This window comes from Perognathus longimembris, chromosome 15 (genome assembly GCF_023159225.1).
Source record: "Perognathus longimembris pacificus isolate PPM17 chromosome 15, ASM2315922v1, whole genome shotgun sequence".
NCBI classification, from domain to species: Eukaryota; Metazoa; Chordata; class Mammalia; order Rodentia; family Heteromyidae; genus Perognathus; species Perognathus longimembris.
The window spans coordinates 43589973-43606450 of record NC_063175.1 but is presented as its reverse complement, the minus strand read 5'-3'; the positions used below and the strand labels follow the sequence as shown (position 1 = coordinate 43606450).

The window sequence follows — 16478 nt, the reverse complement described above, 5'->3', positions numbered from 1 at the left end:
CTGAAGTTACAACGTATTATATTAGGACAGTGGCTTTTCCTAGTTCTTTGTTATCTACAACCTCCCCAGGTCTTTCTATATTGTACTGACAGATCTGATTTTAACATACATAACCTGTCAATCTCCTGCTCACAGATTTGGGCTGTCTGCCATTCCATAGTTAATGAAATCTCCTTTCCACAGGAAAATCAACGGAATTTCCATTATGGTATAAACCTTGTGACACTTCCCTGCTACAAGTCATATGCTCCCACACCCTTGCATTTGCCTGTCTGTGCCTTTTCTCTTTCTTCTCTATCTTTGGCCTCATTTTAGTTGAGGGCTGAAGTTCAATTCTCTGGACTCCTATTTGCTCATCTTCCTCCTCCCTCCCATCTCCTTCTTTTGCTCCTCCCATTTCTCTTCCTCTTCCTCCTCCCCTTCTTTCCCCCACCTTCCCCCTCCATCTTCCTTCATCTCCTTTTCCTTCTTCTTGTGCCAGGCTTAAGCTCAGGGTCTGGGCATGCTGTCCCCCAGCTTTTTAACTCAAGGCTAGCTCTCTACCACTTGAGACACAGCTCCATTTCCAGCTTTTTGCTTGTTAATTGGAGATAAGTCTCATAGGACTTTTCTGCCCAGGTTGGCTCTGAGCCACAAGCCTTACATCTCAGCCTCCTAAAGTAACTGTTAAGAGATGTGAGGCACCATTGGGCAGCCCAATATTTCCTTCTTCATAAAAAAAAGAAAGAAAACTTGTTCTAAATAAAATCGAACTTGAATCTAATTTATGTGAAATCTCTTGGCTGTTTCCCACCATCTTCTCCTCTATTTCAGAAGAGAAGTCATCTTCCATTCATACTTTATTCACTCTCAGTATATACCCAGGGAGTAGATAGACTATCTTTATTGCTGATGCTCATTGTTAAAAATAAGGAATAAATAAAGGAGAAAACTTTAGAATCATTTCATTAAATCTCTACATAATATGTTTTTACAAATGCCTAGAAACCTTCATTAGATCTCTAATTCCTTCCTAATTTAATTAATTTACCTTCAGCATGATATATTAACTTCTCAGGACTCAATTTCTTTAAGATAAAAAAGAGTAGCATCTAATCAAAGCAAATTTCTTCTCTAATATTTTTATTGGGGAAAGAAAAATCCCTTGTGTTTTATTTGCCTTAGTAGGAGGACTGACTTTGCCAAGCTTTAAGACAGGGCCACTGTGTTGCTTTGGATTGTGACTCTTGTCTTCTTTCCATCACAATGCATTCCTTTCATGGATAACAAGCTTTATCACCTGCTGTATCCTCAACCCAAAAGAGTGGGGAGAGAATATGTAAACCCCACATAGAGAATGTAATGCACAGTGCATTCTAACATGACTCTCTCATGTCAATCACTGAAAAGCTAGTCTCTAATCTCATGCAGCTGAGCACTGATTTCTGTAACAGCATGAAGAAATACTGAGCATTAGAGCATTAGTGCTGCAAGTTGGAAGACCTGTTTCAGCCTTTGTTCTGCTGCAAAATAGAGTGTGTGACCTTGAACACATCAGAGGCTATCTGCAAGTCTTCCCTGCTTCATTTGCAAAATGAAGATACCAGTCCCTTATCTCCCTCCCTCACAGTGCTATTGTGAGGATTAAATTGAATGATGCCCATAAAAGTATTCCATTTCTCTCAACTAAACTCCCAGCGCACTTTCTATGCAGTTCTATAGGGAATATCTTTTGCATTGTATGCATAGTGAAGAGATCACTGGAGGAGGAACCTTGTATTGTAATCCTGAGTCTAATATTTACCAAATGTATAGGTTCTTAGGCAGCATTTTTTTAGTCTTTCTGAACATGTTTCCCTGTAACAGAGAGATGATCATAACTACATTACCTGAGGATCTATGGGCTATTGCTTGTGAAGGTGACACATTTCTCTCTTTGAGTCATGAAATACCCTATACTTCCTTCATTTCAATTTGAAATCCACACAATCATTGGCACATGACATTAGCTAACAAGAATTGAGTGCCTTTGGTGCACTGGGAAAAGAACAAATGTTTCAACACTTTTAGAACATTTACTTAATACTTCTCATGACCTTCCACATCGTGTTTCCATATTATCCCATGCTAGGAACCAAAGTCACCAGCTGTGATTGCTAATCCATTGACTGGCTTGGGAAAGGCCTATGAAAACAGCAAAAAGCAGTTAATGCCATCCTCTAGGAGTATATGTGAGGAGCTTTATGAAGACAATTGGCATGTGGGATAACAAATTAAGGAAAAGATCCACCCTAAATGTGGGTTGCAGTATCCAATAGAATGGGTGTCTGGTTTGAACAAAGACAGCAGAAGTATGTAGGCCCGCCAGTTATGTCAGTTTCACTCTTCTAGAATGGCTGCGGGTGCCATGGTTGTGAACATCATGCTAGCTTATTCAGTCTATCAAGGTGGACTCACCTCACTACCGAGGAGGATTTTCGACCCTAAGCCTCACACTGAGATGGGCTCTTCTTCTGAAGCATTAAGCCTCAGAACCTGTATAATTGAGCAGCTACTACCTTCCTATGCTGGGGAGAGCACAGACAGCCATTGTGGAACTGTCCAGCCTATGATATTTCACAAAGAGTTAGTGGAGGTGAGAGAATGATCTCCATGGAGCTGAAGAAAAGGGTATGCTAGGAGCACTGAAGAGAGGTTCCACTGTGCTGGTGTGCTTAGAAAATATAAAAGAGCCTGTGGGACTGGAGAGGAGCAAACAAATAGATTCAAACTGGTAGTATCAGGATGCGGAGAGAACACACCTCCAGGGCAGAAAGGGCTTCTGCTAAGTCTCTGAATGAGGCAGAAAGTCATGGTTTAAAAGCACATAAATGGCAAAACTCAACTTACACTTTAAAAGGTTGACTGAGCTGCTGTGGTTAAACCAGTGTTGGCCAGGTTATTTTCTGTGTCATCTCTCCTAAGCTAGAGATGTATTTTAAGGGCAAGGGGAAGCAGAATTGATAGGACTGAATATGGTGTGTTGTTTTACTTTTCGCTTGCATATAGGGTTTAAGTTTTCATAAACACAAAATAATACAAAGCTAGGATTATAGGATGAACATCTTCCATTCCATCACTCAGGGGAAAATATAAACTCATAACCATATTTCTGTAGAAGCTTATATCAAATACCAGGAATCAGACTTTTTTTTCATCATTATTTCTGTCATCATTATTCTAATGATGTTGTGAAGACTTGGGACTGGATTTGGCATAGGGTACCAAAGGGAGAAAATATAGGAATGATTCCAAAGACTTTGGATTAATTAGTGAGAAAAGTGAAGATTTTTAATAAGTTGAAAGATAATCCTCAATAATAGGTATCTGGCAGAGATTAGAATGAAAGGAAGTATAAGCATGGGGCCCTCATTTGCTTTAGGACAAGGATGCCTGGAGTTTCCCAGTGTTTAGGTCACAGTTGTCTGTAAACGTGCACAATTCTTGGAATGTCCAGCCCCTATTCTTCTCATGTCATGTTTTGGGGAAATTTGGTAACTCCTGTGGACACCAGGCAGGACCTCAGTATGACCTCTTGATTTATCACCAAATGGCCTGCCTGGAATACATGTCTGCAATGGCTGATATATTACTATGCCTGTTCTATGTCAAGATAAAGCTCACTGAAACCTTTGGGCTTCTGTAAACATGCTTGCTTGCAAAATAACCACTAAGTTCCTCATCTGTGAATCAGCTTGATTGCACCTGTTTGTGGTTTTTGCCTTTATAAACTGCCTGCAACTGAGGCTCGGGGCTACTCACTCCCGAGCTGAGTTAGCCCTGGTTGGTCATTTTTGCTTAGTAAATGAGCCTTGGTTTGAGACAAAGCTTGGTCAGGGTCTGCTTCAGAGTTCACTCCATTTCAAGAATTTAAGAAAAATAGGCATTTGGGTTTGTTCATAACTTTCCCATTCCATTGGGGCATCCTGAGAAATCCAGTAAGGAATTTGCTATGATTCTGAAGAACAGGTGAGAAGTTGGGACTAGAGATTCAAATCTGGAAGAAAACAATGTATTGATAGGACTTGTTATGAAGTGAATGAGAAGAGATCTTCAAGTCCTGAGTCCTAGGGCAATTCAGTATCTATAGATCAGGGAGATTTGAAGTAAAAAATAAGACCAAAATGACAGTCCCAGGATTAACATTGAGATGATGAACAAATGATTGTTTAGAATGGGGGAAAACAGGGCTGGGGATATGGCCTAGTGGCAAGAGTGCTTGCTTCGTATACATGAGGCCCTGGGTTCAATTCCCCAGCACCACATATACAGAAAATGGCCAGAAGTGGTGCTGTGGCTCAAGTGGCAGAGTGCTAGCCTTGAGCAAAAAGAAGCCAGGGACAGTTCTCAGGCCCTGAGTCCAAGCCCAGGACTGGCAAAAAAAAAAGCGGGGGGGGGGGGACATCAAGTGTGATACAACTTGCTAATGGCCAAGTAATGTGAGTGGCAGGAATTACCACTGACATGAGCTACATGAAAGCCAATGGTAAGCATTGTTAAAATCAGAGTTACAATGAAATACTAGAGACAAGACCATAATTAGAAAATGAAATATTGGAGGAGGGAAGTTAGCAAGTCAAGAATCATGTCTTAAAAGGAAGGGAATGGAATGGTAGAGGAAAGGGAAGGATAAAGTTAGAATTTGTTATGAGGAAAGTCACAAATAAATGCTTGCTTTCAGATACACAGTTACTCCAGTGAGTGAAAATGATAATGCTTGATAAAAGGGTGGTTAAGATTTTTTTTTTCATATGGAAAGAGTAGGATTTATTGCACAAGGATTCTGAGCTAAAAGGTCAGAAGCTAAAAGCTAAGTTCATTCATAGAAATTTGAGCTCAGATAGATTATATCCTAATAGACACCCTTTGAGATGATCATACACAGGAGCTTATAGAACTTCCCTTCTGATTTTCTATGAAATTAGAAGCGAAGTTAATAAAGAATGAAGGTAATGAGAAAATGTTGAAGATTTGAGGAGAGAAAAAAAAACAACCCTAAAATATCATTAAGAGTACATATGAAAGAGGCTGATATAAATTTATCATGGCTGCTAAAAGTGTTAGTAGTTCGCATGAGATTAGTAACTATTAATTGGAGGTGAGGTGGATCAACACAGTTAAATCTTTCAGCTGACTTCAAGCACAAAAAAAAATGTCATAGTAGATGGAAAGTGATAATCTACTAACCATTGGATTTTTCATGGATAATAAGTAAAGGAAAAGAACAAGAAATTGTAGCTGCCATAGAATCAATAGACTGTCTCTGTGGATTGTTGTAAGAAGGGAGCTGAATGGACAATGGATTGAAGACCAAGTTAAAAAGATGATGTCTGAAACCAATACTGCAGTGATTAATGTCATAGAGGCTATGGAATGAACCTGGGAGGGAGGAATGGTGCCTGGAATGAAAAGAAAGATTTTGATAGAAGAGGAAAAGACCAAAATGATACTATATTCAGGAAACTGAGGAATTATGAAAACAAATGTCTTAATCAAAAACATAATGACAAGTTGGGTGCCATGGCTCACTCCCTCACCCTCACTAAACTGTAGGCTGAGAGCAGATGACTAAGGTTTGAAGCTAGCCTGACCAGGAAAATCTCTTGAGATCCTCATCTCCAATTAACCACCAAGAAGCCAGAAGTGGAGGTGTGGCTCAAGAGGAAGAATATCAGCCTTGAGCTAAAATGTTCAAGGACAGCACTCAGGACCCCAGGAAAGTACACACACACACACACACACACACACACACACACACACACACACACTCCACAGATGCTTTCTGCCCTTGGTTTCTTCCTTCTTTCCTCTCCTCCCTTCTTCCCTTCCTTTCTTGCTTTCCCCCTCTTTTCTTTCTCTTTCTTTCCTCCTCTTTTCTCTTCCCCTCCTTTTCCCCCTCCCCTCTCGTCTCTTCTCCCTACCTTTAATTCTCTCTCCCCTGCCTTTCTTCCTTCTTTCTGTCTCTCTCATTTCCTCATTCTATTGCTTTATTTCTCTTCTCTTTCCCCATCTCCTTCCCATGTTCTGAGCCTTATTTTCAGCCTCTATTCTAAATTGTTATGGTGGCATTGTTTCATGGCATTCTCTTCACTCTTTCTGGGGACGGTGACTGCCCTGTGTGCTTTGCCTGATCCTTCACTTGGCTCTCACAGAAATCCTTTGAGGCAGAGTTGATCTTTTCTCTTTCCTAACTTGTAAGTATTATTTATATTTTATAAATGATGAAACACAGAAAAGTCACGCTTTTGATAAATGATAGTGCCATTTTTAGACCCAGTTATTTGAACTTAGATGTATTATTATTAGCCACTATAGGTTATAGGAGCTTCTGTCTATAAATAGATTCAAGCAAGATTTTCATTCAAGAGTGTTCGAAAGCTTTTGTGAAAGTATGTTTCCTCATCATGTACCTTTCCTCATCATGGCCAATCATGAGAATACTCATATTTTCAACAGTGGAGTAAGTGATGTAAACTGTATTTCACATAAGTAAGTCCAGATAGTGTGAAGATGGACTCAAAGGGGAGAAGCAATTCCCAGAGTCAGGCAAAAATGATGGCAGTGACTGAATAAAGGGAAGCATATATGATTTGGTCAGAGGGAGACTTGACAAGACTCAAAAATGAATGGCAATGTACAGAGACAGGAAGAGTAAAATATGACTTGAGTCCTTCTTTTTTCCTTTCATCCAGAAGGCATAGCATAAAAAACAAGAGGCATGCACACACACACACACACACACACACACACACACACGTATATCTAATATACTCTTATATAAGTATAGAGATAGACAGTTATGGAGGGCACACTGATCATGGTTTGGGGACAGGTTGAATTTACAGTGTGTCTAGGAGATCCATATTAAGGCATGAAAATTGGGCAAGAATGTATATCTCATTCTTGTAACTGTACAAACTATAATTTCCAAACTTATAAGACACCATGAATGATGGAGTTAAACAGTAGCAGAGGTAAAGCTAACACAAATGGCTACCTTTTCGTGGTAATGAATGATTGAGAGGGAAGATGGCTGGGTGTATGTATGATTTTCATTTTAAAGTCAAGTCAAATTGGAAGGGAGAAACGAAAACCTTTTAAAATGGTAGACTTTAACTGAGGTTAACCATTAAAAAGAGAATCGTTTTGAGACCCACCCTGAGTGAAGTTGTTTTGAACTGCATGTGCATCATACTTAGCATTTAAAACCGAGGCTCACCTGATAAGTACAAACTATACATTTCCCCCTGAATCTTCAGGATTCTTTTAAAAATTTATTTATTTATTTATTGTCAAAGTGATGTATAGAGAGAGTTTCATATGTAAGGCAGAAAGTACATTCCTTAAAGATTGCATGTGTTCAAAACACTCATTTGAGAGATTAGAAGATTAACACATGAAACTGCTTTGTCTCAAATGGGCCTTAGCTAATATCTACCTAAAACTTAGAAATCAGAGTTGAAAATCTAAACACGGTGAGAGAGCAGTTGAAAGGGATAAGTCCCCAAAGCAAGAGATGGTGATCGTGAAACCTGACACAGTTCACTCATTCCTGGTCAACAAGAATAGTCACAGTTACCACTTCTATCAAATCTCTGATCTATATATGTGTGAGCTGGATTTTATCCTAAGAGACATTTGAAAGGCAAGCATCATTTCTTCCTTTGATGCCAACAATGATGCTGGGTTTGGGAAACAGCACAAGGATGCTTTTCCATGCTCAGTCATAGTAGTGTATAGTCTACCTATCTCCTTTATCATTTTGAAAACTCAAGGAAATAAAAACTGTTATCATAGGATCACATTTTTGCCTCACTTAAAAAGGTAGTTGTAGACAATAATTTAATTTGGTTCTTTTGGCAATTCGGTTTTACAAACAACATGTCCCTACCTGGTAATGGATACAGAGTAGAGATTTCAGAGTTTTCAAGTTCTCTGCTGATTCGGCCCCTGGTGTCCCATGGGAAACCTTGAAAAGTGTGGTAGATTGGGATGGAATTGACCAGTAGCACCCACCTGTTGTCACCCTCTCTGGAGAAAAAGACCGTGAAGGTTTGAACATTCCCTTTCGCTTCTGCTGGTGGGCGCCAGCTGAGACGGACAAACCGACTGGAAACCAAGACAGGAACCACATCTCTGGGAGCAGAAGGAAGGACACTGGAGCTGGGAATAGCTGAGGACAGAGGAGAAGAGACGGTCAGCAGTGTTGGTGCCATCATGGGAATTAGGCAAAAAGACAACACTTACATAATACAGACACAGCTAAGCTACTATCTATCCTATAGGCTAGCCCTATAGCAGCATAAAGAACACTGGACATGAAACCAAAGACATATTCAAATTCCTTGAGTTTAAAATGGTGCTTAGTTAATACAAGTATGGTAGCATTGTTTATTTGTCCAGGATTTTTTTTTCCTCCTGGAATCTATGCCAATAATAAAATGTGTCTAGGCAAAATAAAAGGAGAGTGGGTAATATGAATTTATTTAAAAGGACATGAATTTCAGGTAAATCACAAGTATGGATGTAATTTACTATTGTTAAAAGATTATTTTGATGACATCAAGCCATGATAAAAATATGTTGGATCAGAGGCATTTTTGATACTAGTGTCTTTTTTTATACTAGTGATCTCAAAGCAGATTAAATTATTTTTATGACTACCAATGGATTGCTTTTATCCTGGAACAAGGCAAAGGCTGAATTATGGCTTCCTGCTTTTTCTGTTTATGTGGCACTGAGGAGTCAAACCCCCAGCTTCATGCATGCTAGGCAAGCACTCTACCACTAAGCCATATTCCCAGCCCTCAGTTGCAAGACTTTAAAAGGTGCCATTACCTCATCCTGACCAAAGTAAGGCACCTTCACACAGGGTCAGATGGTTTAAATGAGTTCCATTTGTTTGCATGACTTTTGAAGGAGTCAATTCTTTTTTAAATTTAAAATAAAAAACACTCATACTATTTGGAAATTCTAAAAATGGATCATTTGACAAACAATAAATGGTTATCTGTCCTTCCTCTTTGCTGGTATCTGAAATCACGCATTTACTTAAAATATAATACTTGTACAATTTATCAGTTTAGAGAAAACTAAAATTAAATTTAGATACTAAAAGAATTTTAAAATGTGCTTAACAATGATTTAGAAAAACCTTTAAAATAATTTTTAAGTTAGAAAATAAATTTGGAAATGACAGGGAGGTGTGATACCAATAGGTATTGTATTCACATTCTGCCATGTTAAATGATACCTCCCTTCTTCAACTACTTAATTAAAGAAATGACAGGAGGGAAGTTTTCAAGTCTCATCATTAAATGTGAGCTTGAAACTGAGCACGTGTAACTCACACTTATAAGCTTAGCTCTAAGTGGCTGAGAGTTGGAAAAAAAGGATTTGAAGCCAGTCCAGGCAGAAAAATCCAAGAGCTACATCTCTAAAATAACCAGCAAAATTCTGGCTAGAATCATTTGTCAATTGCAGAGTACAAGGCAAGCAAGCAAGTTTAGCAAAGTCAAGGCCCTAAGTTCAAATCCCACTAACCACAGCAAAAGACAAAGAAAAGGAAGAAGAAGGAAAATAGAAAGTAAAACAAACAAACAAACAAGAATGTCAACCAATCCAAGGCCTGTTCAGAAAGACAGCAATAGGAGATTGCACACAAATCCACACATTCTCCCTTGGCTCTGAGGAATATTTTCTAAGAAAGTTTGTCTATACCTAGACAGTGTAGACAGAGCACAGAACAGAGTGAATCAAGCATTCTTTACCTCAATTTAAAGCACTTACATAAAACTAGGGGAAAAGGCACTTTTTAAAAAGGAACAGTTATTTATACAGAGGAATTAATTTTGTTCTTACTAATCCCCTATGGTTTTTTTCAACGGTAACTTGTCTTCAAATAAGGTCTCGACAAGGAACCAATCATAACCTCTTTTCTTTGCCCTTGGAGGCCTAATCTCCAGTCTGGCCCTAATCTCTCTGTCCTATTACTGTTGCCAAGGTTACAGCTTCTTTATCTGTTGTTATGGAGAAAGGGAGGTGAATTGGCTTTACTATGACAACATAGTCTTTTTCTTCGGAAAACACCGAAAAATTTACTATCATAGTAAATGGAGATGACTTATAAAGTAAATAAAAATCCAGAACATAAGTTAGAAAAATAAATGTTTGTATCATTTCCAATGCAATAGCCTTAACAACAGTTATGTTCTTGGACTATTTTTTCTATAAAGCTACAATCTAGATAACAAAAGCTTTTCTTTCATTATTTAAATTTTGTAATTTTCTCAAAGAAACTTAGCTGTATATGGTTAAAAATTACAAATGTTTCCTGAAATTTCACATTGTGCTTCAAAATTCTGATTTCAGAGATAGTATATTAGGAAATTTAGTAAAATTAAAAATTATTTTTAAAGACATTAAAAAAACACACTTTAAAATAAATGTAAAATGAAAAGTAATATAACATCTCATATTTATATAAAATAATATATTGGGATATCATCTGAAATCAATAAAACTAATATTTGCTGTATGCCTACCAATTTCCAAATGCTATAACTGAAGGTAAAAATCATTTGTGTTTTGGTGACACTGGTAATTTGATACATGTGTATATAATATGCAATGATTAAATTAGAGTGATTAACATTTTTATGTCCTTAAATTTTTTTTTATCAGTTTTGTTGGAGCTTCAACCACATCTCTATTCTTTTTTTTTTTTTTTTTGGCCAGTCCTGGGCCTTGGACTCAGGGCCTGAGCACTGTCCCTGGCTTCTTCCCGCTCAAGGCTAGCACTCTGCCACTTGAGCCACAGCGCCGCTTCTGGCCGTTTTCTGTATATGTGGTGCTGGGGAATCGAACCTAGGGCCTCGTGTATCCGAGGCAGGCACTCTCGCCACTAGGCTATATCCCCAGCCCCTCACATCTCTATTCTTTATTAAATATGTGCTAAATGGTTGTGAATCACAATCACCTAGGATGCAACAGAACACGTATTCCTCCTAGCTCAGAATTGTGGTGCCTTTTATACAGCCTTCTATCTTCCCTCACTCCAACTTTAAGAAGTGCTATTTTGCTCTCACTTTCATAAAATTAACTTTTTAAGGTTCCACAGTTGAACCAAGATCATGAGGCATTTGTATTTGTCTTGATTTGGTAATTTTGCTTAATCTAATGTCCACCTAATCTACTACTGATGCTGAAAATGACATAACTTCATTCTACTTATGGCTAAATAGCGTTCCCTTATGTATATGATACAAGATGTTCTTTATTCATCCATTGATGAATAATTGATTTCATTTCTTAGCTATAGTGAATAGAGGTCTAAAATGGAATGTGTATATGAATACAATGTTTACATGGATCTATGGTTCCAAGAAGACCTCTATTTGGAGAAACTCTCAACTGTTTAGGATGCATAAGGGCTAGTACTATGTTTCTGTGATACTCGGTGACATAGAAAGTTAGTTAGCTTCTCTGAGCTTTACTTATCACATTATAAAATTGATGCAAATACGTAACATACATTTACTAAGTGAAGATGAATATGGATTTTAAGAGATACTCAAGCATCTAGCATATGATTTGTATTCAATGAACAGTTGTATTATTTGCTTATCATTAGATTCAGAGAACAAAAATCTTGTTTTTACTATCTCAGTTTTACAATGTCTGACTAGAGACCTCAGAGCCCTTAGGAAAGCATGAGATAAAACTCCAGCAAAGTAAGTTGGGGCTGGAGGTGTTTACATTATATAAGGACAGCACTGCTCCACCCCAGTTGCATTCCCTAGCTCCTTTATCAAGTTGCAGATGAAAAAAAAGAGCCTACCTTAAATAATTTTTAAAGTTTATTTCATTTCAGATATCTTTCCTCTCCCCTTATTTTCTTATTAATCATTGTACCCTTTCTATCTGTCACTATTGCAGGCTTTTTGAAGCCATCTTTTATCATCTCTCCCATCAATGATTCCTTCTGGCATTCTTTCTGGCATTTTCCCAAGATACAGGGAAGCTGAGCTTCTATCCATGCCCACCCGTTCCCTTGAGGGGATGTCACTGAATTTCCAGTCATTATTTATCTCTTCTCCATGCCCAGAGACCCCAACCCATGCCATTTCAATGTCATCAGATCTGTCATCAGATCTTCCTCTGGGGATAAAGACTGACAAGCTGTGACATCTTTCCTCCCATCCCACACGCACATGTATAATCCTTCCCCTCCTCCCAGCCATATGGTGCTTTGTCCCAGGCTGCCATGCAGTCCTGTCATCTGTCCATGAAGAAGATCCAAAGAATCTTCACATTGCTGATACAGATCAGTATGGCAGGGCCTGGGAAGCAATGAGCAGTGTTTTCCATGCAATTTCCTTTGGTGAAAGGAAATTGAAATTACTGACTGACAAGTTGTATTGTTAAGAAAAAAATGAATCAGTACTGAGAACACACACATACACACATATATACATATGCATGTGCATATTTGCATGTATACCTATGAATATATACATATATATGTAGGCACATGAAGACATACACACATGTTAGTCCGTTGGAAGCTATAACAGGAAGTGTAAATAAAAGTAAGTTGAAGATAATAAAACTTAAGTAAGAACAATCAAAGGTTTAAGCTATCCTCTTTAGCAGTATGAGTACTTTAAAGAACGACTTTTACTGTTTTAGGATGCTAAGTAGCTCCATAAAAATGCTCCCATCACACTTGATGGCTCGGCGAGTTCTACTAATGGCAAACATCCAACCTTGTCATGGAATTTAAAATGAAGTTCAGATAATCTCTTTTAAGGTATGATGTCAAGTGTAGCTGTAGCAACATTCACTGCCAGGATGGGTCTATCTGATTTATTTTTTCTTATGTCTCTGAGAGTCAGAGTTTTGGAATGACAGGCTTCCTAAGTACCGTGTTTCCGCTGGTCGAGGGTGTTCGGTGGGTACAGAAGTGGTGCAGGCCAAGAATGCATTGGCAGGGTAAAACATTGAGGTTCATTAAGTATCTGCATAGTGCACTTGGCTCTAAACCCTTGCTACGCATCCTTGAATTTTATAGCCAGTGAAGCAAATTAAAGGGAAATAAAAAGGTAAGGGATAATAATGGGTATAAACTTTTAAGATAAATTATTACTTATCCCAGTTAGGTTTATGCAAGTGGGATTTCATGTCTGCTATGGTACTCCTGCAAAAAAAAATAAGGAACGGAGAATCCACATGAAGCACAAAGCTCGTTCCCTTTTAAATTTGAGGTTTACCCTGAGGCCATGACAGAACAAAGAGATGGAGAGAGAAAGACAAATTCTGACCAATTCTCTTCTAGTCCTTTTTCTAGGAAGTGGGATCCTGAGCAGGTAGCTCATGCAAGCATAGCAAGTGATCACTCCTGTAAACTTATCCTTTTCCTTCTTCAGGTTTTACAGTAAAAATGATAGTAAAGCTGGAAAGCATAAATGGCCCTTATTACCTGACACAACTACCTGAGATGTATAGTTAAATAATAGAAACACATATATTCATAAACCATAGCTATGCATCAAATGCAAGTATTTTCCTTGGTCATTTGAAATAGAACATTATTCATTCCTACAAAATAGATGTGTCTTTCAAAGTCTCATTTAAGAGAAATCATTATATGTGTTATCTACCTGAAATCTCTTATAGATTTGAATTGTTATTCATAAAGTTTATTAAAGGGTTCAAAATTTAACACAGTGCCTATAAAATTTTGAAATACAGGATATAGGCACTCATTAGTCATAAAGTTTCTTTTTGGTCGTAATAGTAGCTAAATCAATGTATATTTTGACTTGTGTTCAAATGTTCATTATCATCCAACATGAAGAGAAATAGATACATGATTGGTAAAATTCTTTTTGTCTTACAAGTGAAGTGAAAAGAATCCTGGAATTGGAATTAGGAGCAAGGTTTAGCTATTCATCTCCTACCTAAATGTCATATTTAATCGTAATCCCTTACATTTCAGCAGTGTTGGGAAGTGTGGCCCTTGGGAGGAGCTTGATTCCTGGGGCATTTTGATGAATGCATTGGAGGGGAGAAGTTCTTCCTTTTCTCCTACCCCGGCCCTCTCACATGTGAGAGCACCCTATTCTTCAGCTCAAATAATAGAAAGGGCAAAGTGGCTCCTTTCATAAGGGTACTAATCCGCTTCACAAGGGCAGAGCCTTTGTGAGTTTCTGATGAGTGAATCCTGAAGAATCACCCCTCTTAATACCTGCCACAATGGCAAGTAGGTTTTGATAGGAATTGTATAGGGACACCGACATTTACACCAGAGTACACTGGCTCTAGAGACGCTATGATACAGAGGAAGTTTAAACTTATGAGGTTAAAATAATGGAGTCCTACTTCAGTTACATCTCCTCCCTGGCTTTCTTTTTCAGTATTCATACATACGTGTTCCTCTACATACATCAGAGAAATGAGTATAGTAGATGGCGTTCCCAGCGTACTTTGAGTTTCAGACCCTGAAAATACAGAGAAAGCCAGCCCATTTTTATTAATTTACCATCTTTTAAAAAAAATACCAGGCTACATAGCTTGTTCAATGATGTTACGATGAAAATTCATGCTTGAAATTCATCTCCAAATCTCCATCAAGTGAGAGGCAAGTCAACAGCATTGGCAAGCACCAGCCAGCTACTCTATGGGTTGGTCCCAGGGTAGTGGTGTTTACAACTAATTAATCACAACCAGGTAGCCCTGCATGAGGTAATTTACTTACTCTGCAGTCCTTTGTTTAGATGTTTCAGAGAGGGCTAGAAAGAACACTATCATAAAACAGTGCTCAGAAATATTTCTAATATCTTAAAATTACTCAAGAAAAGCAGAAGTGAATACAATTGCACTTGTCATGTAATGAGACTTTTCTGAGAATATGGAAAGGGGGAAAGGGGAGGCGGGGGAAAATGAGGGAGGTGGTAACAAGTTGAAAAGAAATGTACTCACTGCCTTACATATGAAACTGTAACCCCTCTGTACTTCACTTTGACAATAAAGGAAAAAAGTAAAAATAAATAAGATTAGATGGCAAGTACTAGGGGAACGGATTACATTTATATTGTCTCTTGAAGTATTTTTGAAATAAATACTTTTTACAATAGAACATTGAAAATGCAATATACAATATGCAAAATACAAAATGCAAAATACAATATAATATTGAAAATGCCCCTGCTTTAATGTACTTCATCATAAATGATTTGTTATTCTTTATCTGGCAAAATACAATGATTGTTATTTTGCAGTGAAAAGAATCAGAACCAATGTAGAAAATTTTTGATTAATAGGACTTTGAAACCCAAACTTCTGTGTAGAAGAGCATCATAGATAAAACATAAGTAGGAGTGATACCCTAGTGTGAAAGTTTCAATACTAGAATAAAGAAGTAGCATTCCTAATATGCAACGATCTCTCACAAATGAATTACATTATCCATAGAAATATAAGAAGGTAGTATTTTTATATAGGAATTTCATTTCAAAATTGTTGAATATTCCTCTTATCATACCCTCTTCAGAGTAACTATAAGTTCCAAGAAAAGGAATAATATCAATGTAACAAATGTTAATGTAAGAAATAAAATACTGTAGATTTCATCTTCAATCATGTGACCATGCGTGATAATTCACGTGCAAAGGGAACAATCATATCTTTTTATATCTTGGATTATTTAAAATAAAATGTAGACACTACCACACTACCTCTGTAGGGTAATTGATAGAACTAGAACAAATCGTGTTAAGTGAGGTTAGCCAACCTCAGAGAGACAAACGGCTTGTTCTCTCTGATATGTGGAAATTCGATGGAACACTGGGATACAATAAATTAAACAAGATTCTAGATTCTCACACACACAGTGAGACCAAAAGAGGATACTGTTAGGAGAGAAATACAAAGGCACAATGACTAAGTGCCTCTTCATAATTATGTAATACAATACACATACTGAAATGAACTCTAAAATATGGAAACAAAGGCTTTTTGTTTCAACCCCCCTCCTTTTTTTTTTTTTTTTTTTTTTTTTTTAGTTTTTAGTTTTTAATGATTCTGTCTTCTTCACCTATGTGTAGTATATTCAAGAGTACATCCTCATAAGGATTGTGGAGAGGGTACAGAACTTGAGGGGAAAAGGGTGAAAAAGTACAGTAGTGGAGCTCACTGGACATTGATAACAGTGAACTATATAGCCCATGGATGAAGATGGGAGGGAGAGAATGAAGGAACAGAAGACACTGTAAGAAAAGAAATGTACTCGTTATCTGACTCATGTAATTGTAATCCCTCTGTATATCACTTCTACAATAACAACAAAGTAAATTAATAACAAATGTAGGCAAAATCGTAAATTCCTAACCAAATTTTTGATACAAGAGAAGATTGCCAATGTAGATTCCAGGGCTCACTTCTGTGCTATTAATACATAG

The 16478-nt window shown here is 37.6% G+C and overlaps 1 protein-coding gene across 1 annotated transcript in view; it reads right to left on the bottom strand.

Annotated features, from left to right (window-relative positions):
* Dcc (DCC netrin 1 receptor) overlaps positions 1–16478 on the bottom strand; it is a 961067-nt gene that overhangs the window by 291335 nt on the left and 653254 nt on the right. Inside the window, exon 8 of the mRNA XM_048363596.1 lies at positions 8035–8191. Within this exon, the coding sequence (XP_048219553.1) occupies positions 8035–8191 (157 nt within the window). The remainder of the gene's footprint in view (positions 1–8034; positions 8192–16478) is intronic.